This window comes from Formica exsecta, unplaced genomic scaffold (assembly GCF_003651465.1).
Source record: "Formica exsecta isolate Colony F162 unplaced genomic scaffold, ASM365146v1 scaffold115, whole genome shotgun sequence".
Taxonomy (NCBI): Eukaryota; Metazoa; Arthropoda; class Insecta; order Hymenoptera; family Formicidae; genus Formica; species Formica exsecta.
In genome coordinates, this window is record NW_021848490.1 from 1,324,523 (window position 1) to 1,350,010 (window position 25,488).

General features: G+C 36.6%; 2 protein-coding genes across 17 annotated transcripts in view; one reads left to right on the forward strand and one right to left on the reverse strand.

The window, feature by feature from the left end:
* Nucleotides 1-25,488, forward strand: part of LOC115238611 — a 212,054-nt gene that overhangs the window by 178,653 nt on the left and 7,913 nt on the right. The window lies entirely within an intron of this gene.
* Nucleotides 1-25,488, reverse strand: part of LOC115238444 (probable Ras GTPase-activating protein) — a 304,505-nt gene that overhangs the window by 3,615 nt on the left and 275,402 nt on the right. For all 15 annotated transcript variants that reach the window (XM_029812323.1, XM_029812307.1, XM_029812316.1 and 12 more), the window contains 7 exons: nucleotides 16,536-16,630; nucleotides 4,038-4,321; nucleotides 3,332-3,618; nucleotides 2,762-3,094; nucleotides 2,182-2,586; nucleotides 1,915-2,081; nucleotides 219-1,838 (listed from right to left, as the gene is read on the reverse strand). In XM_029812323.1, the coding sequence (XP_029668183.1) occupies nucleotides 219-1,838; nucleotides 1,915-2,081; nucleotides 2,182-2,586; nucleotides 2,762-3,094; nucleotides 3,332-3,618; nucleotides 4,038-4,321; nucleotides 16,536-16,630 (3,191 nt within the window). The remainder of the gene's footprint in view (nucleotides 1-218; nucleotides 1,839-1,914; nucleotides 2,082-2,181; nucleotides 2,587-2,761; nucleotides 3,095-3,331; nucleotides 3,619-4,037; nucleotides 4,322-16,535; nucleotides 16,631-25,488) is intronic.

A 25,488-nucleotide genomic window follows, 5' to 3' on the forward strand; every position in this document is an offset into this window, starting at 1 on the left:
TAGACGATAGATTACAGAAAAGTACTATAATTATAAGTATTATAATTTATATGTAGTCGATAGATTTACAGCAAGTAAAGAATCTGTTATTCACAATTTTATATAGAAGAATGTTTAAAGAATTATAGACTTCTCTGGTTCAATAGATAATCCGGTCAGTCACGTTAAGGGTTAAAATGATGCGTAAAATAAATTGCAAGTATCTTTCAATAGCTCACCTGATCGATGCTTCGATGACTGCGAGACTTGCTCCTTCTGGTGGTACAATTCTCCTCCTCGCTGGTGTCTGACAGGTCTCGCGTGGAGTCCAGAGAAAGCCTTCTTCGGAGTTTTGTGCAACAGATGTCCTGCGCATGCTCAGAATTGTTTCTGTGAGTTTGATTATTTTGCCGCCATTGATTCTGGCTGTTCCTTTGGTGATTTCGCACATTGTTCTTGGGTGGTGGCGAGGGACTCAAATCGACACCTCTCACACTGTCGACACCGCCGCCTCCGCTACCCTCTCTCTCCTCGGAACTGCTGCTGTCTCGTCTACCCGTCCTAGCGTGATTGGATTCCATGTGGTAAACAGGATTGGCAAATGCCAGCGGTGCTGCACCGAGAATATGCGCATTTGCGTTATTACTGCTAAGATCTACCGGACTGGAGCTCTGACTATAAGCGGCGAAGCTTTGATAGCCGGAAGAAGCCACGTTGCTCAATTGCGAGATGGAGATCTGTGAGCCTTTCTGTGACTTGGATTCCGATACTTCATCATCCGCATATCTCAGTAAATCGGACAGCTCATCGAGGTTGCCGTTGGCAGACGTGGCGTGGTTGTTTGTTTTGGGAGGATTGTAATTGTTGTTGGGCTGATGATTGATGGACAACGTGAGATTCGTAGGTGGATTAACGACTACGTTCGCGTTCACCGTAGTCTTCGAGACATTATAATTGCGCTGCTGCGTTTGATTGGCATTCTCCTCCTTGTGGCAATGATTTCGGCTAGCCGACCTCGAGACATTATAATTATTGTGATTGTAATTATCCTCGCGATCGTGAATATCGAGATTCTGCAGACGCGCGATGTTGTGCCGATGTTGCTGCTGCTGCAAAACAATGCTTCCGTTGCTCGACTGGTTGTTTTGCGATAACGCAGTGATGTTATAGTTGGAATCTTTCAGATTGCTGTGACTCTCGGAACGCGTGGGACTTGTTGGATGAGTCTGGCAGTGATTGACGTTCGCCAAGCTCGCGCTGGCTGTTAGTCTATAACCCGGCCCAGAACGATTGGGTCCGAGCGGCCTGTGTTGCCGCGTGATTGGCGTTGGGGAACGTGAAACGAACGCCGGTGGCTCCAGAGGATAGTCGTCAGAGCTGATTTGTAATTGCAATTTGCCGTTCGTCGGCAGATAAGCGTTTCGTGGTAGAGTCGCCGCTCTGGCGACATTCGGACTGCGCGAACTATTATGACCGAGAGTGTTGGTTTGCAACACTTCATTGCTGTCCCTGATTGTACCGTTTATCGTGCTATGGTTGCTCAGCGTCGACGTGGCCGAGATGGAGAGATTCGTGTTACTATTGGCGATTGTCGGATCGTTATAGCGGAAAATATTATTCTGCAAGTTCGGATAACGATGCGCGGTGGGTACGGGACTCGGACCCGGTTGATCCAAAGCCAAGGAGATTCTATCGAGGATTTCGGGTAATCGCGACGGCGGCATCGATGGCGACGACGGTGCTATCGTTGCCATACTTTCTCGCAAGAGAGCATGCAGCAAGGACAGCTGTTTGCCCAAATCTATGTAGCCGTCAAACTCGAGCGAATTATTGGCTGGTGCATCCTTTGGCAGTGGGCTCTATTGAGTAGAGAGATACATTGGAGATTAAAATATGGAATAAAATATGCCAATAAAAAAAGAGAGAGATGCTTACGCTAATTAACTGCAAGAAATTCTTCATAGACGGAGCTTCTCGTTCAAGTAGATCATTCATGAATTCCATAAAGTTCTCCTTGCCCTGGAACCTCGTGAAGTTTGCGAGTGTCTGGAGTGTCTTCGCGACCAGAGTGAGATTTCTCGCTGCTTTCTCATTCGGATATTCTAAAGCAAAAATTATTTATTATTCATAAAGATATGCGCGTAAATTAATAAATCATATTAATTTAGAATCGATTGATGTGTCAATTACGTTTTAACTTACCGTGCGTAATATTAAAGAGAGATGGACTGAGAATGGCGGGACAGAGGAATCTCAGAAAGATTGACGCGGAAATGAGATTGTCTGCAATATCTTCCCGGCCCATATCGGCCAGACGTTCACGGAAGATGCGAAAGCACTCGCGCAATTCCAGCGGAAAATGAGAGTGGCTCGATAATATTCTGCTCCAGGCTAGCTCCACGGCGTTACGAAGGTTCTGCTGTTGTTTGTGTAACGCGGCGACGGAAGCGACCTTGAGTGGGTCCACTTCGCAATCGCCGCCTTCGACTGCGCCTCTCACAACGGCTCCCAGAGTCTCCTGCAAATATCTGTCCCCGGTCAGTTTCAAGTAGGCTTCCATCGCCTTCGTGGCTAACGAATTCCCTCGAAACGTGAGTCTTTCATCATCTGAAATATTGACGAACAAATAAAAATTATAAATTGCATAAATTAACAAGCTGGAAAGATTAAATAATAAATTAAAAATTATGAATGTGTAAACAATAATCGTGCTTGGAAAGAACTGCTTTGTATAATAAAATGTTAACATTTTAAATTAATTTTATGAATAATAAGGACTAACCTATTCGATGAATGTCCATCATGACGAGATCTGCGAGGAATTGCGGCGCCTTTTTTTCCCGTTGCATGACCGCTACCAAAGCAGTCGCGATGTCTTCCTTCGCCTTGACACCTATGACGGGTTCCAGTTTTTCGCATAGCGGTGCGTAATCGGTCTTCAGATATTCCAGAAACTCTTGATAAACCTGAACTGGCAGTATGTCAACCGACTGGAAACGGCACTTTACTCTTAATGCGGGTGGCTCCTTGAGAGGTCCTTTGTCACCTACTACGGTATACCATTTCTCCGTCAAATAACGCGACGTTACATTGTGCACCGGTATACTGACAGAACCTAGAAAGGAAGATCGTGCATGAAGACATACACTTAGGCACATTATATTGCAATTAATTGCAATAATTCACATCGTATAATTTTCATTACAAAAAAATTTTTTTTTTATTTACATCTATATACCATCCAAACTTCTTGCGCATAAAAATAATATATATACGCAATGCAATAAACAAATTAAATTAGAAAAAAAATCTGGAAAAAGAACATCAAAATTCTTCATAGCCGGATGCTTACCGATTAAAACATTTTTATCCCTCTTCTTTTTCCTATCTGCCTCTCTGTATAGGTTGACCTGGATCGTGTTGACGGAGGGCAAGTGATGAAAATCGAAATGCTCGCCCCAGAAGCACAAATCAGCCTTCAGCTTGGCAGTCGTTCGCGCATACAAGGTGCTGTCGAGGCAGACCTCACAAAAATATCGCTTTTTTGCGGGCACGCCCTTCGCCTCCAATAACCAGATCTGCAGAGAATTGTCTGTTCGGCGTGTTTGTTCTGCATCCGGCTGAACGGATTTCCTTAAGCTGCGCAAGTAATAACAAAACATATACGTTCTCGTATTTTCTTGTATATAATATATTTATAAATCACAAATAATTTGATTGTATACAAAAATAAATAATGAGTTAAATTTATTTAAAGTAAAACGCACGCGCGATTTCTATATATTTCAAAATTATTATATATTCATTCAACTTTCGATCTACTTGCAATACCGTCAATATAAGTATATATTTAACTTTACTGCCCTCGATCAAAGCCAAATATCATATTCGTCAACGACTTTACGATTGAGAAACTGCCCGGTGAATCTAGAACACTGTACCGCGGGCGAATACTCGAGATAATCGGCGTGTCGTTCTCGCATGACGAAAACGAATCTCGCCGGGCGAAACGGTCAAGTCGACGGGGCGATAAATAAAAGCAATATATATGTACCGACCTGTGCAACCACTGGTCCCGTTCGTGAGCGGTTCTACAGCTGAAATACTTGGGCCCGCCGGTGCTCGGCGTGACCTGGAAGCAGTGGGGCCTGCCGAGGAGACTGGGATGCAGCGGCGTCACCGCCGCGAGGTCCATCGAGGTCACCGCCTGTCCGCAGAGCAGAGACTCGTGCGAACGACAACCCCGAAGACCGGCGCCCCGTTGCTTCTGTCGTTCGAGCTTCGTTACGCTCTTCGTTCTCTTCAGAGGATTCGACCGGAATGACCGTTTCGAGAAGAAATTCTGCAAACGAGAAGAGGTGATCTCGGTTAAAGATCGTGCTTGGGATTTAACACGTGACGGCTAACTCGCGAGCTTTTTTCTCGCGATGGAAAAACATGTTATACACATTTTGGATATAATTGAAGTATAATAGTTACAAAGTATTAATCTTTATTAGCTTATATATCAGTAATATCCGCATATATGCAATAACAAATTTTAATAATCTGTCTCAAAAACACAATTTTTTTTATCATGTTTTTTTATGAAATATTAAATCGCGATAGCATAAGATTTGACTTATTTTATCTAAAACAAAAAGCATTTTTAATACTATTATTTGTATAATATATTAATCATTTACAAGGTGTCACCTTGTAAATGTGACACTTCTATCTTTTGTTTCTTTGACAGTTGTTTATTGCTAGAGAGAACGCGCCGTTTTATTTTGTGGTCTTGCAAATTTGCTGTATTTCTTTTAAACCATAGAAAGAACAAACAGATTTGGCCGATTGGCATTTGTTGAATGCAAGAAACTTGATTTGTTTCCAAATGTATATAAAAAACGTATAAACATAATTCGAGAGATATAAAATATATTTACAGAAACGCAAAAAGAGAGAAGCAAAAGAGAACATTTCGCAGTATTATTTGACAATATCTTTATAAACTGCAAGAAACAATTTAATAATGTCAATTAAATAAACGATTTTACATCTTTCCCAAATATCATGATCAACAATCTCTTGTTTTCCAAACTCAATTCCATAATAAAAAGATGAAGATTCGAGTCAATCGAGAGCATCCAAGAAAATTAACAGGTTAAATTTATATGTACTTCTGTATGCGTGTGGGTGTGTAAAGCATTTCACAAAATTGTTTCTAAAATTGGAAGAGAGGTATATATAGAATATGTACTGTATATTAAAAATTAGGGGAGTAATTTGAAGATGACGTGAACCATTTGAATTCTTAAATAACGATTTATCAATAAAGTTCAGGAATTTTCAAACAGATTTTTGTCTTGTAAAAGTTTCGATCAGATTTTCGCGATAGTCTTTCACGATATTTACCCTCGCATTAAAGTAGTTGATGATCATGCTGACAACCTTATCGTCTTCGTTTTCCTCCATTGGTTTGACGCACATTTTTCTTCTTACCATTCACGCGATCCCAAAACAAATTGGGTCGCATGAAAAGAAACCGAGCAGATGTTTTCGATCCGCGTATGAAATCACACACTGCGCATTTTTCGCATCACAAAATCGCACGGTGTGCTTGCCAGGAGGATATTTAAATAATTCATCGCTCTCTCTCACGAGACATTTTTATATAATCTATCATATAATATTTGATAATTTTTTAATAACCTAAAAATTATATAATTTAATCATATTACATATTTTTTTTATTGTTAATTTATATCATGGTGATATCATCGTAACAAGCGTGAGAATCTACACCGGACATTTTTATATTTTCGAATTTTATTATCGCATATATCGAAACGTGAATTTTATTTCCACCATAGTTTTTCACGACGAAAGCAGTTTCAACTGTTGATAAAGTAACCAGAAGCACATAAAACGTGACATTCGCGTTCGAGAAGTGTGTAAACATTGTTTATTTTAGATGACTCGGAAAACTTACATTCAATTTAATATTTCCCACGAACATTTGCTTAGTAATCTTCACAATATTAGACGTTATAACCTGAAAGATCTTTTCATAAACAACGCAACGATTAAATAATCAAAATTTTCACTCAAATTGTCATTTGAAATCGACTGCAATGTTTATCAAGGTACATTGTTGTAAACTTTTCCACTTTGCACGCTGCCCGTTGTTTGCTCGCAAGTGGCCGTCATCATCAAATATATTATCGTTGTAATAAAGCTTTGCGTTATCGTGCACGTGCATGCATGATAAGCAACAAGCCCAATGTCAGGATGCAGTCTAATCGCGTGCTGCCACGTCGTACCGATTTCACGATCGAAAATTACAATCCAGCAGAAACTCTCAGGTGCTCTTGTAATTAAAATATGCTCTGTTGCAAAAGTTAATTTTGCACAAATTTCATTATATATCTCATTCTTCAAATCAATATTCTTCAATGAATAATTCGTTATATTTTCCAAGGATTTCTCGCGAATTTATATTGAACAATAAGTTGTCTGTTTACAAAAAGATTTTCAGGACGTCGTATTAATTTGTTGCATGCGAAATAATCCACAATTTTTCTTCTTTGTCTCTTCAATAGTTCACTGAGGCTCAGAACGTAGGCAAACAAGTTGTTAAATAAATTTAAATTTTGGTTGATTGAGGTTCACGTATTGTACAACAACACTCCGTACTTTCGAAAGACGTTCGTTTGACTACTGCTAACCGTTAGAATGAACTATCTTGAACCAAGAAGTTCTCGGATCCGTACTCAGGTAGTCCTACAGTTTTGAAATCGAGTGGGTACCTAGAGTCTGGGATACGCCCTTCGGGTTTATACACAAGCCTTATTCCGACCGGTGATTTAAACCGGGAAGCCCTTTAAATAGTTGCACGCGGCTTTACCCCGCTTTCACGATCGTACGAATACTTCCGGGACTTACGATGCTCGAACGGGCGCTTTTTGCCCGCGATACATCGTATCGGATTTCATGACCAGCTGACGAGCAACATCGTCATGCATCGATGCGAGGATAATGACCGGTCGGACGCGTGAATGCATTCTATCATTTTCGCCGCGGCGTCAACATGATGCGATGACAAAATCGTGCAATACGTTTTGCCTCGATTGTGAATAGATTTTTTAATTATTTGTGTACAAAACATAATACTTTGTTTAATTAAAAGCAACATTCCTACTTGTAATTTAGAAATGCGTCAATTTCAATATTCTTTATATATTTTAAACTGTGTCGAACTACTATTATTTAAAAACTTTTACAAACTTGGAAACTTTCCTTTTTTGAAGACACAAAGAAGAAAAAATTCATATTATCTCGAAAAAAGTGAAAGCGTTTTCTTGGAAAGGTTTTACAATAAGTGACATATCGTTTATCCTAGCTCTCTCTTTTAGATAGGATTCTAGATTTAGTTGAGTTTTTATTGAAATATTACGATTTCATGTATCTGATGTGTTTTTGAGAAGTGACGGAACACAATGATTGCGATAATTAATATGAATGTGAAAAAATATTTGCAGCAACTATTTTAAAATTTCTCTCCAAATGTCATATTTGCAAAAAGTCATAATAAAAATAAATCATAACAAAATAATTTCTGATTTTAACAATACTTTCATATTCTGAATAATTTTTCTCTAATTCCATTAAATAGCATCCGAATAAATTACGAGAGTTAAAGACACAATCCTGTTTTCCCGCAATTTTCTTGACACCAATTGCGCAGTCAGCTATATATATCAGATTTTCATATATGACAACAAATGCTATGCAACAAATATAAATGATTTCTTTCTAAAAGACGACACGAAGTAAATCCAATCAGGTATGTTCGCACAATCACATATTCGTAACGATAAATATTTTCGATGTAACAATGACAACAATCATGAGATTTCTCTATCTCACATCAGTATAACACCTGACTTATAATCCTAGCAAGTTATTCTTCGTCGAACGCGAATATCAATTTTATTCCGCTAGATCTCGAGGAAGCCGCGCGCGATTTCGCGGCGAAATCTCGTCGACGACTGACGCAGATGTTGGCTCATCCGGGTAGCCGAAGTCAAGGGATCCTTGGGGCGCGCACCTTTGTATCGCGACCGAAAACTCTGCCCCTGCATTCAGGTAAGGCAAAACGGGTCAACCCCTCGGTTCCCCTCACGGTCCCTTCTCTACGTTCCTCTGTTCCCGCGACACTGGTAAGGACAAAAACGTCTTCGAGGGGTTCTCAAATTGGAGGCTGCGACATGCCGCGTCCGCTGATTGCATCTCCGTTCACTCTCTCGTAGAACGTGCTCTACGTACGAAATAGTCGGCCGATCGAATGTTTCCTTTGTTGCACTTGTAATGCGCGTAAATTTATTACATTGTCCCGTTATGTTCTTTGAATTTTCAAATGTAAATATGTTTCGTGATTCATTAGAAATCTATATAGAAAAGTCTCTATTGATTAAATCTTTTTTATTTTCTTCAATTAATTTTTTTCAGATCATATCTTTTATATCAGATTTCTTATAAAAATATTTTTAAAAAAGACTTAAAATTCACATGGGAAGGAATGCCTCGTTGGTATTTCTTGACACTTTTTTGTCTTATTGAGATATCCAAAATAAACGCAATCGGATTATTAAGCTGCGCACAAGACGACCAGTAAATAATTCATTTAGTAAGCAGCAGCCTGCGACGTTCTTCAGCCGGAAACAGCAGCGTAGTTGTCGCGACTTGTCACGAAACCAGTCCCTCCATCCTTTTGTTCCTTTAAAACCCTTTAGCAACGAACTACGATCGATGTGTAAACCGTCATTATTCAAAGAGCGTCTTTACACGTAAAAATAGCATCTTTACACAAAATATTTTGTAAATGCAGTTCTTTTATTCTCGCGCGCGTGTTTGTAAAGATCTCTTTCTCTTTTCCACATTTAAAAATCATAAATATAATCTCTGTGTATTAATTTGTTTGATCAATAATATATAAGTACTTAGGATATTGCGATTTATATGAAAGATTTTATAATAACATAAATTAATGCGTTTTTATATTTATATAATAGATATTTATATACGAAAAATTATTATAACAAGAAAAAAAATTGTTATCTTTTATTCACATCGAAACATTCTGTCATTTCAAGTTTCTCGTGTTTCCAAATCATGATCAAATGATGTAATATGCCAATGTGTACCTTTCACTTTTATATCGAGAATTTTTATTTCTGATTTTTTGTAAAAAAGAGATATAAAATAAAATTTATACTATTTATTATTTTTAATTAAATGTTTTATAATATAAAGTTACTTTGCATAGTCTCTTAAATTAATAAAAATAAGTACATATAACACGTAAATTTTGTTTATAGAAAAATTTTGTTGTAGAAAAATTTGGCGGGAAAACATTTGATGACTTAATCTAAAGGAATTGAGAACACCTGCTCACGTTCACAAAACCTGGATCGATAGTTCCTGTATTTCCTCTACTTTCACATTTAAGTTAAATACGAGTGCTAACAATAAGTATAAGTGTAAAAATATCGAGCGACAAATCAAATAAATTAAATAAATCAAAGTTTATAAAGAGAATTTTATGATAATTCTCGACGATATTTAGAGTAAAATGCATATTTCTCGGAAAATATAATTTCAAAATATATTTTATGAAGAATCAACGCAAATTCGATCAACGAAAAACTCGACAAATTTTATCGTGATTGGAGAAAAGAAACGAAACTTTGGAAAAAATAATGTGTTATTCGCATCCCGAAAGAAGATATCAGCTAGTTAGCCACCCTAGGCGTCGGAAGATTCGTGAGATCAGTGGTACGTGATCGGAAAATTGAAATCCTGATTTCGTGATCGGCGAATAAAGGACGTGCAGAAGAGTAAGATGGGTATCTCTGGCATCTGCCCGAAAAGGCAGCAACAGCGAAGTTTCAGTATAAATTGTAAAATCGTGCAACAATTTGTTATCAGGAAGTCGGAATTTTTTTTACTTGTTTTTTTATTAAAAAATTAATCTTGCAATGTATTTCTCGAAATGGTTACAGAGGAAACCTTCAAGCATTCAATTCGCTGCTCTGCAGAAACATTAAAATTATAATAAATATCCGCGAGAAAATCCACGCACGATTACCTTTTGTTCGTAAAAGAGATCTAATTCACAAGGTTAATACACTTGCTAAAATGCTGCTGGACAGATCAGTCGAAAAATATTCACGCCCGATAACAATCCTCGGGTTAAAAAAAAAATTATATTGCCCGCTTGCATCGCGCGGTTGCGTGGTATTCACTGAAGGCAATCGAACTAGGTATCTTATAACAGTAAAACCTGACTGTCACGACATCCACTCGATTCAATGCAAATTTGAGACGCCACAAAAGCTTATAAGTCGCCGCTAATTATCCTATTAAACGATATGGAAAACTTGGTTTGATTAAAGCCAAAGCGCGTTACTGGATATTTTCACCGCATATTTAACACTAAACGCATTTATTTAACGATCATGCTTTATAATATTATATTAATTGCAACTTTCGCGTTAATCAAATAAAAAGTAGATGGTCATAGTTAGTTTGACGATCATTACATTTAGATGTCGATTACCACTTTCACGTTAATCAAATAAACGCTATATTTAATGCTAAATGAGGGGCGAATATATAAATTAATATATCATCAAGTTTCATTTTTTTCATAATAATGATCGAAATAACACGGTTGTTAATCTCACGAGATCGCGTTTCTCGCTGGAGAAAATTCGATTCTCTACTCGGAGTATGTGGATTGTCAGGCTCGATAATATCGACAGTTAGAAGATAGGTAGGTAGATATCCCGTGATGGTAAATGGTTCCACACACACACATTTTCCGCTCAATTAAATTAAATTAACGTGAAATTGTCAGACGAAAGTGCTGCCTGTCGTGCGGCGGGGGACGTTAAATATAGTCGGGATCGGTTAACGCCAGGCGCCATGGAAAATGAGATCGCTGAACCCATCGCCGTCATCGTCGTTGTCGTCGTCTCGGCGGGGCGGTTTATGTACGGGGTGGCGGTGTAACGAACTAATTACACGTATCGTATGTATACAGAGACGCAGGCGTTTCGGCAAAATCTCGTGAATATTCAACGTGCCGGGCATTAAATTGGCCGGCGAGCCGACGTAAACTATGTAGGCTCTCGGCTATCTGAGGAAAGTCTTTCATCCTGGGAAATCAATTCTCATTCATGAGCCCGCCAAACTATGTTACATGCACAAGACGGTTCATCTCAAATTACGAGAGGGATAGAGTATATGTTGAAATATGTATTAAAAAAATAATTTGTTGCATGCGAAATAATCCACAATTTTTCTTCTTTGTCTCTTCAATAGTTCACTGAGGCTCAGAACGTAGGCAAACAAGTTGTTAAATAAATTTAAATTTTGGTTGATTGAGGTTCACGTATTGTACAACAACACTCCGTACTTTCGAAAGACGTTCGTTTGACTACTGCTAACCGTTAGAATGAACTATCTTGAACCAAGAAGTTCTCGGATCCGTACTCAGGTAGTCCTACAGTTTTGAAATCGAGTGGGTACCTAGAGTCTGGGATACGCCCTTCGGGTTTATACACAAGCCTTATTCCGACCGGTGATTTAAACCGGGAAGCCCTTTAAATAGTTGCACGCGGCTTTACCCCGCTTTCACGATCGTACGAATACTTCCGGGACTTACGATGCTCGAACGGGCGCTTTTTGCCCGCGATACATCGTATCGGATTTCATGACCAGCTGACGAGCAACATCGTCATGCATCGATGCGAGGATAATGACCGGTCGGACGCGTGAATGCATTCTATCATTTTCGCCGCGGCGTCAACATGATGCGATGACAAAATCGTGCAATACGTTTTGCCTCGATTGTGAATAGATTTTTAAATTATTTGTATACAAAACATAATACTTTGTTTAATTAAAAGCAACATTCCTACTTGTAATTTAGAAATGCGTCAATTTCAATATTCTTTATATATTTTAAACTGTGTCGAACTACTATTATTTAAAAACTTTTACAAACTTGGAAACTTTCCTTTTTTGAAGACACAAAGAAGAAAAAATTCATATTATCTCGAAAAAAGTGAAAGCGTTTTCTTGGAAAGGTTTTACAATAAGTGACATATCGTTTATCCTAGCTCTCTCTTTTAGATAGGATTCTAGATTTAGTTGAGTTTTTATTGAAATATTACGATTTCATGTATCTGATGTGTTTTTGAGAAGTGACGGAACACAATGATTGCGATAATTAATATGAATGTGAAAAAATATTTGCAGCAACTATTTTAAAATTTCTCTCCAAATGTCATATTTGCAAAAAGTCATAATAAAAATAAATCATAACAAAATAATTTCTGATTTTAACAATACTTTCATATTCTGAATAATTTTTCTCTAATTCCATTAAATAGCATCCGAATAAATTACGAGAGTTAAAGACACAATCCTGTTTTCCCGCAATTTTCTTGACACCAATTGCGCAGTCAGCTATATATATCAGATTTTCATATATGACAACAAATGCTATGCAACAAATATAAATGATTTCTTTCTAAAAGACGACACGAAGTAAATCCAATCAGGTATGTTCGCACAATCACATATTCGTAACGATAAATATTTTCGATGTAACAATGACAACAATCATGAGATTTCTCTATCTCACATCAGTATAACACCTGACTTATAATCCTAGCAAGTTATTCTTCGTCGAACGCGAATATCAATTTTATTCCGCTAGATCTCGAGGAAGCCGCGCGCGATTTCGCGGCGAAATCTCGTCGACGACTGACGCAGATGTTGGCTCATCCGGGTAGCCGAAGTCAAGGGATCCTTGGGGCGCGCACCTTTGTATCGCGACCGAAAACTCTGCCCCTGCATTCAGGTAAGGCAAAACGGGTCAACCCCTCGGTTCCCCTCACGGTCCCTTCTCTACGTTCCTCTGTTCCCGCGACACTGGTAAGGACAAAAACGTCTTCGAGGGGTTCTCAAATTGGAGGCTGCGACATGCCGCGTCCGCTGATTGCATCTCCGTTCACTCTCTCGTAGAACGTGCTCTACGTACGAAATAGTCGGCCGATCGAATGTTTCCTTTGTTGCACTTGTAATGCGCGTAAATTTATTACATTGTCCCGTTATGTTCTTTGAATTTTCAAATGTAAATATGTTTCGTGATTCATTAGAAATCTATATAGAAAAGTCTCTATTGATTAAATCTTTTTTATTTTCTTCAATTAATTTTTTTCAGATCATATCTTTTATATCAGATTTCTTATAAAAATATTTTTAAAAAAGACTTAAAATTCACATGGGAAGGAATGCCTCGTTGGTATTTCTTGACACTTTTTTGTCTTATTGAGATATCCAAAATAAACGCAATCGGATTATTAAGCTGCGCACAAGACGACCAGTAAATAATTCATTTAGTAAGCAGCAGCCTGCGACGTTCTTCAGCCGGAAACAGCAGCGTAGTTGTCGCGACTTGTCACGAAACCAGTCCCTCCATCCTTTTGTTCCTTTAAAACCCTTTAGCAACGAACTACGATCGATGTGTAAACCGTCATTATTCAAAGAGGGTCTTTACACGTAAAAATAGCATCTTTACACAAAATATTTTGTAAGTGCAGTTCTTTTATTCTCGCGCGCGTGTTTGTAAAGATCTCTTTCTCTTTTCCACATTTAAAAATCATAAATATAATCTCTGTGTATTAATTTGTTTGATCAATAATATATAAGTACTTAGGATATTGCGATTTATATGAAAGATTTTATAATAACATAAATTAATGCGTTTTTATATTTATATAATAGATATTTATATACGAAAAATTATTATAACAAGAAAAAAAATTGTTATCTTTTATTCACATCGAAACATTCTGTCATTTCAAGTTTCTCGTGTTTCCAAATCATGATCAAATGATGTAATATGCCAATGTGTACCTTTCACTTTTATATCGAGAATTTTTATTTCTGATTTTTTGTAAAAAAGAGATATAAAATAAAATTTATACTATTTATTATTTTTAATTAAATGTTTTATAATATAAAGTTACTTTGCGTAGTCTCTTAAAGAAATAAAAATAAGTACATATAACACGTAAATTTTGTTTGTAGAAAAATTTTGTTGTAGAAAAATTTGGCGGGAAAACATTTGATGACTTAATCTAAAGGAATTGAGAACACCTGCTCACGTTCACAAAACCTGGATCGATAGTTCCTGTATTTCCTCTACTTTCACATTTAAGTTAAATACGAGTGCTAACAATAAGTATAAGTGTAAAAATATCGAGCGACAAATCAAATAAATTAAATAAATCAAAGTTTATAAAGAGAATTTTATGATAATTCTCGACGATATTTAGAGTAAAATGCATATTTCTCGGAAAATATAATTTCAAAATATATTTTATGAAGAATCAACGCAAATTCGATCAACGAAAAACTCGACAAATTTTATCGTGATTGGAGAAAAGAAACGAAACTTTGGAAAAAATAATGTGTTATTCGCATCCCGAAAGAAGATATCAGCTAGTTAGCCACCCTAGGCGTCGGAAGATTCGTGAGATCAGTGGTACGTGATCGGAAAATTGAAATCCTGATTTCGTGATCGGCGAATAAAGGACGTGCAGAAGAGTAAGATGGGTATCTCTGGCATCTGCCCGAAAAGGCAGCAACAGCGAAGTTTCAGTATAAATTGTAAAATCGTGCAACAATTTGTTATCAGGAAGTCGGAATTTTTTTTACTTGTTTTTTTATTAAAAAATTAATCTTGCAATGTATTTCTCGAAATGGTTACAGAGGAAACCTTCAAGCATTCAATTCGCTGCTCTGCAGAAACATTAAAATTATAATAAATATCCGCGAGAAAATCCACGCACGATTACCTTTTGTTCGTAAAAGAGATCTAATTCACAAGGTTAATACACTTGCTAAAATGCTGCTGGACAGATCAGTCGAAAAATATTCACGCCCGATAACAATCCTCGGGTTAAAAAAAAAATTATATTGCCCGCTTGCATCGCGCGGTTGCGTGGTATTCACTGAAGGCAATCGAACTAGGTATCTTATAACAGTAAAACCTGACTGTCACGACATCCACTCGATTCAATGCAAATTTGAGACGCCACAAAAGCTTATAAGTCGCCGCTAATTATCCTATTAAACGATATGGAAAACTTGGTTTGATTAAAGCCAAAGCGCGTTACTGGATATTTTCACCGCATATTTAACACTAAACGCATTTATTTAACGATCATGCTTTATAATATTATATTAATTGCAACTTTCGCGTTAATCAAATAAAAAGTAGATGGTCATAGTTAGTTTGACGATCATTACATTTAGATGTCGATTACCACTTTCACGTTAATCAAATAAATGCTATATTTAATGCTAAATGAGGGGCGAATATATAAATTAATATATCATCAAGTTTCATTTTTTTCATAATAATGATCGAAATAACACGGTTGTTAATCTCACGAGATCGCGTTTCTCGCTGGAGAAAATTCGATTCTCTACTCGGAGTATGTGGATTGTCAGGCTCGATAATATCGACAGTTAGAAGATAGGTAGGTAGATATCCCGTGATGGTAAATGGTTCCACACACACACATTTTCCGCTCAATTAAATTAAATTAACGTGAAATTGTCAGACGAAAGTGCTGCCTGTCGTGCGGCGGGGGACGTTAAATATAGTCGGGATCGGTTAACGCCAGGCGCCATGGAAAATGAGATCGCTGAACCCATCGCCGTCATCATCGTTGTCGTCGTCTCGGCGGGGCGGTTTATGTACGGGGTGGCGGTGTAACGAACTAATTACACGTATCGTATGTATACAGAGACGCAGGCGTTTCGGCAAAATCTCGTGAATATTCAACGTGCCGGGCATTAAATTGGCCGGCGAGCCGACGTAAACTATGTAGGCTCTCGGCTATCTGAGGAAAGTCTTTCATCCTGGGAAATCAATTCTCATTCATGAGCCCGCCAAACTATGTTACATGCACAAGACGGTTCATCTCAAATTACGAGAGGGATAGAGTATATGTTGAAATATGTATTAAAAAAACTAAAGAACAAAAAGAAAGATGTACAGGATTAAATTTATGTTTTTATGAAATATTCTCTTCATCGTGTGCAATATATTTTTTTTCCTTAAACTTTTTTAAAAATATTTGATTTCGATGATGAAAACATCCTCTTGTATATAAGATGGATAGGGGAAATTTTGTTTATGAATCTTTTGACAACGAGAAATCGTTCATATATTATTTAACGACATTCTTTTTAGACTAGTTGAAACGAGATATTGAATGAGGGAGCAATAGCCGAATTTCCATAAAAAAATATTTTTCATAAATAATTTTTACAAGACATACCCTTCACTTATGTAAAGATAATAGTTACAATATTAATAAATGTTATCATATGTCGCGAAAATAGAATCGTAAATTATCCAAGCGGCAGGAACAAGACGTTCGATTATGTATTAACGAATTACTACACGAGTAATCAAATTTACTTACAACGATCCTGTTCGGGGTGACATCCAAGGGTCGCGCCCCAAGTACAGGAGTGGCGGGCGCGCTACCCCTTCGACAAGCCTTCTCGTACGATGTGTCTGAAACAGAACCGAATAATTCGCATGAGTGTATGCTTAGACTTGGTAATGGCAATTGTCGTGTCATGTTTCGAATACACCCGGTAATTCGGCCAAAGTAAGCTGAAACAATGATTACATAGTCCGTACCAGTCATCGGTCTCATTGACTTTGTCATTGAACGAGTAATACGATACGTTCTTTCGATTGGCTGAAGTACGTCTCTCTTATTGTACAAAGTTAGTTATTTTACAAAGATGAATATAACGTCTCAAATAATTAAAAATCAATCTAGATGGAAGCGCACTGACATAAATTTAATAGAACTTCTATAAAAATAAAATCGCTCTCGAGGAAAGTATTTTCAGTAAAATCTTTCATTTATCACTTTTCAACATTTTAAATTTCTCTCTGAAAGCTTATTTATAATATTAATTTTATTTCTACTTATGCACTGAGCTATTTGCACAATTTAAAGTAATTAAAAAAACTTCCATTTCTCTCTCTTTCATTTATAATTTTTTAACTCTTCTTCTGTTAAAGATATTTCCGCTAAAATTAAAAAGGGTATAGTATAATAAAATAATCTAATTTAATTTAATGTTAAAAAAAATATTATTAAATTTCAATTTAAATTGATATTTTCAAATTTTTCAAAAATGATTGAAATCACTGTTGCCCAAAATCCCTTTCGATTATACTTAAAATTGTCATATATTCTATTTCACTATCATAATATCATCAAATAAGGTAAAAGATAAATGCTGAATTGGCGTATCTAAAAATATACGCAGAAAAATAAAAAAAAAAAAATAAAAAAGAAATGAAAATTACATTTTACTCGTATTTATCACTACAAAGGTAAGTATACCAAGAGTAAACGGTCGCACACTCGACATTCGCGTTTATTGCATCTTTTTACCCAGCAAGAGGTACTCCGTTTCCGGCAACGGAAATCGGCCGAGGGAGAAGAAACCGAAAGCGCGCACAGCCCCGTAATTAACGCCCTTACAAGTACCCTGGGTGCCTCCCAAGCCTTTCTCCCGGGCTTCTCTGTTTACGGTCAGCGGTTTAAATGGTTGCTTTGCACAAGAGTCTCGAGTTACTCGCGCTCCTATGTAAAGACTTATATACATATACAGTGTTCTTGAATTCATAATCTCATAACAGATTTCTCGATTAATTTACCGTCAATCTTTTCTTACATGAAAGATTGAAGCGTCGATAGTTTTCGAGTTATAAGCCGTTGAAGATCAAGGATTTTTTTATAACTGAGTATCTGAAGGGTAATTAAATATCTAATAGAAATAACAAAAATTTATTGCTCATTTAAATTCAAATAAATGTATAAAATACACGATTGATAAAATATATAATGTTTAATCAGTGTAAATTAATTAAAAATATATGTTTATAAGATTATGTTTGATGTTTCGAAACACCCTATATGTGCATGCTTCTCCATTTACATTAATACATTAGACATAAGTGAGAGATACCGACGTTGATTGTGCGTGCATAAAAGCACAACATAGTCTTGAATGCATGCTTAAATGGTTACGTAATTCTTAACAACGCAGTGCTTCAATTGGTGAAATTTATATCTAATTTAAAATAATATATAATTTACATATAATTAAAAATCAAATCGACGCATGTTTGAAAATTGCAAAGATTTGGAAATATGTGATACATAATATGTCTCGTGTCATGTATGTATATATATATATATATATTTTACCGATGTAGAAACGGGATCTCTTACATGGAGGAATCCGTGCGAAGTGAAACCAGATATGCGGTTGCGAGTTTCTATTGTCAAAATTTGTAACGTAATATTACGCAATGGGAAAAAGCGCAGATCAAAACATCTTGAAATTATTGCGTGCGTATGATTACAAAACGCACCACGAAACCACACACAAACGCCTAATAAATATTCCTATTGTTTCTTAAAAGATTTTTATGGGTAAGAGATAAAAAATAGATAAAGATATCTTTCAAAATCTATATATGTATATTTTTTATTTATATTAATACAAATATGCATTTTTTGTCAAATATATTAAAACTTCATATCCGATATGCATTTAGCGGCCTTGAAACTTTTCTGCCGTGCACTTTTTGTCGACAAGGAGTTCGTTTTTCGACGATAAACAAATGGAGATTGAATATATAAGCCGTGAATGGTAGTAATATATATTTTGTACGGGTTATGATGGCGATAAGTTTGTGCTTTCATCGCGGTTACACATTGGGTTCAGCTGTAAAATCTTAATTTCTCTTTTTTTTTACGACGCGTCGCATGGTAAATAAAGATATTCGAAAATAAATGCCCGGCCAATTGGAGCGGTTCCGGCCGGAACGTAAAGATGTAAAAGCCGAAGAGATGTATGCGTGAACGTTCCATGCGTTTTGTATATGCTCTGCTAAACATAGAAATTATCTAAAGAAGAATGGACAAAACCTGCGTATCGTATATCTTCCAGATTCCAGATCAATTATCTTTGCGACTAAATTATCATTTTACGGTGCTTCGTACGTAAAATTAATTAATGGGCTAAATGTCAAAAATATTATGAGTAAAAATATTAAAAATAAAATTAATTTAATAAAATTTTTGAAGATTTTATAATAATCGTTGCCATTATCAATATATCTATCATATTTGTGTATGTGTATGGGTTGTGTGCGTGCATTATTTTTATATTATATAAAATTATTTTTGTATTGTATTGTATATTTTATATTCTATTTTTATATAAATTCTATAGTTGTAACAACACATTATCAGTCATACTCCGGTGATTATATGTATTTATTATACTGGATGCGAGATTTTTTTTCTAGAGAAGAAAGAATAGATTATATTATTTTTATCTTTATTAAAATCTTTATCAGGGCAAACAGATTGCGTTTGTAATCTCGTGACCGCGAAATATTGGCGAAACGAGACGGTCGTTGGTCGGTGAGTATCGTTAGTCGCGCAAGGTGATTCCCGAATCAACTTTTTACGAGCCTCATAAAAGGCTCTGAGTGCTCTCTGCCAGCGTGCTACCTACTAATTAATTCTTGTTTTACGATTCATCGGCAAGAAGTGTCGTAGAAACTCACGATTACGGGAGGGGGGTTACTGCTGTTCTAAAATATTTCCGGACAATTAATATAGTAGACTAAACAGATTAGAAAAATAGAAAAGAGATACCAAGAAAAAGAAGAGTGCTATTTTCATGATATTTATTTCTTTTTACGATGCTGTCTCTCTCTTTCTCTCTGATATATAATAAAAAATAATAAATAGCATAAAAATATATAATATTAAATTATTATTATAAAGATTATAGAATAATAATTTTGTTAGAGCCTTATTAAAATTAAATTGTGATTATAAGACCATATCGCAGAAATCATTTCGCTCTATTCGCTGGCAAAGGCAGTTAATTAACACCGTGAAAAAATAATCTCTCTCTCTCTCTTTCTCTCTCGCAATTTTACTCTTTCTACTTTGTGGTCTTGCAGCTGCACCGGTCGCAGCGACCTGGTGCAGCCTGGGGAGAAACGCATCCTTTGTGCGCGGTCGAGTGGTCCGAGGAGGAGGCGACACAAAGAGAGAACCAGAATCGAAATCGCAACGAGATGACGGAATGAAATCGAGCGTAATGGCGGGAGCAAATTCACCCTCCCCGTCAACCCTTTCGCCGTGATTTGGCGCCAACAATCGCGACGTAAGTCGGCGGTTACTAATGATGGCTGAGAGGCAAGCGAGTCGGTCGAGTGGAGTGAAAGCGAGTTCTCGATCGCGATACCCCGAAGACACGTCCCGAAGGAGATCGATCTCTGACGCCTTTTCGAGCATTGTACTCTAGTACCTCGGACCAGTTGGACTCGTTATCAACACGATGGTCGAAAGGGCGCGATTATTTTTTCAACAGCAAGATGTGTACGAGATTGTCACACACACAACAGTGACTTTATAATATAATTTATAGAAAGAAAGCATCTCCCCTCGTATTCAGCATGCGAATTGATATTCTTCTGCTCGATAATATTTCCAGACTAAAGAGATATATTTAATAAAGCTCAGGGTGAAGGCTTAATCACTATGGTTAGGGTGCTTATACGCTCGATAGTGATTCAATGAATTAATAGCTGCTGTTGATAATAATTGCTTATGATTAGAAGTGTAGCATGATTGCTATTACATTGTTGTAATATTGTAATTTTTTAATATTATTAAATGGATTTAATCAGATCAAGACGTAAAGGATATAATTAAAAATGATGTAATAAAATTATAGTTTTTACAATAAATATTATTTGATCAGCACTTGACTGGCATATTAGATGATAAGAAGTTGTCTTAATAGAAATAAATACTAATTCTGAAATAAAATTTTAATTTTAAGATATATAAGTACTACTAAGCTTTTTGTATTGTATGTTATTTTATATAATACAAATAATTAAAAACTTGCGATACAAATAATTCAAAAGATTACATTGAACGAAATAATCGTACAAACTCTCGGATCAGGATCAATTACGTGCATCTGGCACACAGACACGCCCAGGAAGGAGTTTTGCGATCTACGTTCCCGCTCTACATTCGTTCGCCTCTATTTCAGACATTATGCTTGATGCACGGAGAGACTCATTAGTCCTCTATCGACGGCCAAGAGGGTGCGATTGGAATTTTTTATAACGTTGCTCTTGGTTCATTAGCGAGACGTATACGGAGCGTAACAATCGCAGCCGCCCGCGGAAATTTATGAATTGATACGACGTGGTGTTTATCGCGAGGGTCAGATAAATCGCGTAGATGGGGTCGGCGTAATTGTTACGAGCGAAATACGCACCGTCTGGATCTCGTTGCGCGACAAATGAGCTTTGCAGAATTGCCGCGCATGAAACGCGAATGCCTGTGGCTTAATCGATTTTTTTAATCGACTTTTTTTGAGGCGCAAATTGCACGGCACACACATACACATTTCATTTTAATATTTGAGTAGAAAAATATACATATTTCTAAATATAATTTTTCATAATTATCTCAAATTAGTAAGCTCAACATTCTATATAATTTATATCTTTTGTATTTATATTTATATATTTCACATAAATAACCTGAATTATTATCGTAATTACGGTTATTACATTGTATGCGTGTTTATATTATTTATTAATTTTTCTTTAGTTTTAAACACTTGATCTCTTTTTCTTTTTAAATAAAATTATACATTGTTATTATCATAGATATGATATAATAATAATATAATGACAATACATAATATAAATCTATTGATAATAACAATAAATAAAGATCTACTAATTTTATGACCTGTATTCAATAAAAAATATTAATACTCAACTTTTAAAAATGAAGATACTTTGCAGAAAAAAACCTATAAAGATTAAAGTCGGAAACCGACAGTGCGTAATTATAATGCTCCCAATGTTGGTCTGTTGAATTCCATAGCGTGACATAATCGCAAGCTATAAACCACTATTGCTGATTGGTTTTTCGCTCGAATGACTTTATCGAGCTAGTGTTCGATAATCGAATGATTTGATACAACGAGAAAGTGTTTATAGATACAATCGGCATCAACTTGTAACGCGGATTTATCGCAGATAATGTCGAGTACAGATAATACGGATATTATCTTTGGATCGAAGAGATGAGTTTGTATGATATATTTTTTCCAGATATATTCATTTTATAAGAATCGAGGTATAAACTATTTTGCCCAATTTTAAATATTATGATCGCAATCTTTTCAAATGTCTAAATAATATAAATTTGAAAAAATAAAATATTTATATTTTTTTAAGACGAGAAACACAACGTAGGGGGAACAATAAATCTTTAAATATTCTTGAAGTATTATAATTTATATCTTGATTTTTTAAATAATACATATATTTTTATCAAAATTCTGCATATTTTTAAAAATATTTTTTATAAAAAGATATTCTACTTTCGTGTTACTCTTTTATACACACATTCTTAGAAATTAATCCTAGCAACTGCATCACACATCGCGACTTCAATGCGACTCGCCCGCGGCGATGCGGATACGTCTGCTGTTTACGGCAGCATTGTCACTCGATAAAGCGATCCGTCGTAAATGTTCGTTTATGTGTGCGTATCGCGTCTATACACCAACGTACGGCCACTGCGTATACGCCTATAGATAAGATCGCGATGCTAAGTTCGCTGGTCGGCCGCGTGAAGAAGCAGCCGTGAATTTACGAGCCCGTTGCTGCTCCTTGCCATTACTGTTCTTAAGCTCGCCGAAGGCTTGTCTCGAAAGAGAAATGTCAACGTTAGATAGCGGGTTCGATGTGCCACGTTGCTAAGTAAATCTTACGACAAACAGTTACCAATATTCATTATTTTCTAAGCCTGTTGCATCAATAGATATTATAAAAAATATATTATTTCGCATCTTGACACAGATAAACAGATATCTCGTCGAGAGAGATTTTATACATAATATAAAGCATATATCTTTTAAATAATACATATTATAAAAAAATAATAGTTCAAGAGCGCGCACACGCGCTTATCTTTTTAATTGTAATCCTTTCATTCTCAATCCTCGCGATTAATATACTCAAAAAAGACACGTGTTCCGTCCGAGCTCTCGAAACGTGCTTCGATTCAATGCATGCACGAGTAACGAGACAAGAGCGTTTCGCCTCGTCATTGACTCTTATTAGGGACTATCCACATCTCTCGCGAGGTCTTGCACGTGTCGTATTTTGCACCCGTCTCTCATCGAGGAACACGCTACACGCATCCTTTTGACTTTGCACAACGTAATGTTCCACTCTCTGTCGCGCGACAAAGTGGGATCGACGATCGAGATTTTCCGGTTGATCGCAAGATGATTGCTCGGATTAACGAGCGGCGTAGACGCTCTATCCTTATCCCTGCGCGCCCGAGTTTATTAGAGAGGCGCGAGAGATAAGCGTACCTTACAATGCGCCTGCATACTGATACGATGGCGACTGATTATACTCAGCTGTTTAGATAACGAACGGCGCACCTTCAAGCTAAGAGATTTGCGAGAGCTACTTACCGCGGGAATAATCTCCACGCTAATCTTTTCTAATTGAGAAAACGCGCCATAGAAAGTCCGCCGTGTTAATTCATTACTCTTAAGGATAATTGAATCAGTCTCGTTACAGTCTCATAAAGGATAAATCTTTCAGCAGTAGAGTTTTGCAATTATAAATTATGATCCGAGGTCTCTTTTCACACAAATATTGCTATATAAATTTTTATTTAAATTTCTATCTTATCGTAGTATATATTGGATGATTGCATAAGTTCGTGTCCGATTTTCATAGATGGCATTAAGTTACTGCATGGCGGAGTTCTATTGTTTTCGTGTGGTAATTGTTGCTTACACCGAATAGATGACGTTGTCTTATGTCAATTTAGCGTCAGACATTGTTCAGATAAGTCCAGTTGTGCATAAGAGAAATCATTAAAAAGGGAGAACGAAAAGGTGCATTTGCGGCATGTAATGTTATATAAATTTCGGAAAGGCGTGAGTGTTGGGACTGCACAAAAAAATATTCAAACCGTTTATTTGGACCGCGCTCCTGCTCTCCGAACAGTCAAAAAGTGGTTTGGCAGATTTCGAAATGGTGATTTCAACATGGAGGATCAACCCCGCTCTGGACGGCCTTCTGGCATTGATGATAACATTGTGCATGCCTTAGTGGAAAGAAACCCAAGGATTACAACTGAGGATATTGCTAAGAGGCTGAACATCGATAATTAAACCGCTTTTCGTCATTTAAAAAAGCTTGGATACGTTTCCAAGCTTGATACATGGGTGCCGCATCTCCTGACTGAAAGGAATAAGCTAAACCGTATGACTGTGGCTCTTTCTCTTCTCGAACGTAACAAAAAAGAGCCTTTTTTAGATCGAATGGTAACAGGCGATGAAAAGTGGATTCTCTACAAAAACGTACAGCGAAAGAGGACATGGAAAACAGCAGCTGAAGGAGCAGAACCCGTAGCAAAGGCTGGCTTGCATCCGATGAAGGTGTTGCTGTGTGTTTGGTGGGATCGCAAGGGAATTATTTACTTTGAGCTGCTCCGACGCGGCGAAACAATCACGGCGGACAAGTACTGTGAGCAACTAACTAGACTCGCTGCAGCTATTCGAGAAAAACGTCCGATTTTGGCCAATCGAAAAGGCGTCATCTTCCACCACGACAATGCTAGGCCACACGTCGCTCAACAGACGCTGCGAAAACTGCAGGAGTTGCAAGGGGAAATTCTGCAGCACCCGCAGCAACCGATATTCTCCAGATATTGCGCCTTCAGATTTTTATCTGTTCCGGTCTTTGCAGAATAGTTTAAATGGCAAGAATCTCAATTCCGAGGAAGCTGTCGAAAACCACCTTACAAACTTTTTTCAAGAAAAAACAAGTTCTTTCTTCAAAAATGGAATCGACAAGCTTATAGATCGTTGGAAAACCATTGTAGAAAAGAATGGAGACTATATAATTGATTAATAAAAGTGTTATCTCTAAAATATAATCTATTGAAGTTTATATTTAAATCGGGCACGAACTTATGCAATCACCTGATATAAAATAAAGTGATATACATTGGTACGAATGTTGCAAAATAATAAAACAATAATATATTGATACGGATGTTGAAGTGCATATACCCAGTGTTATAAAATATTGTAAATATTACAAATAACTTATCATATTCCTACCTTTACGAGTTAGAATAGAAGAATCCACCGGTTCCTTTTGTGTGTCGATATTTTCTTTAATTGGAAGATTATCTTTCAATCTGTCGTCTGTCTTTGATTTCTTCTCCGATGTCTCAGGCGCATTACTTT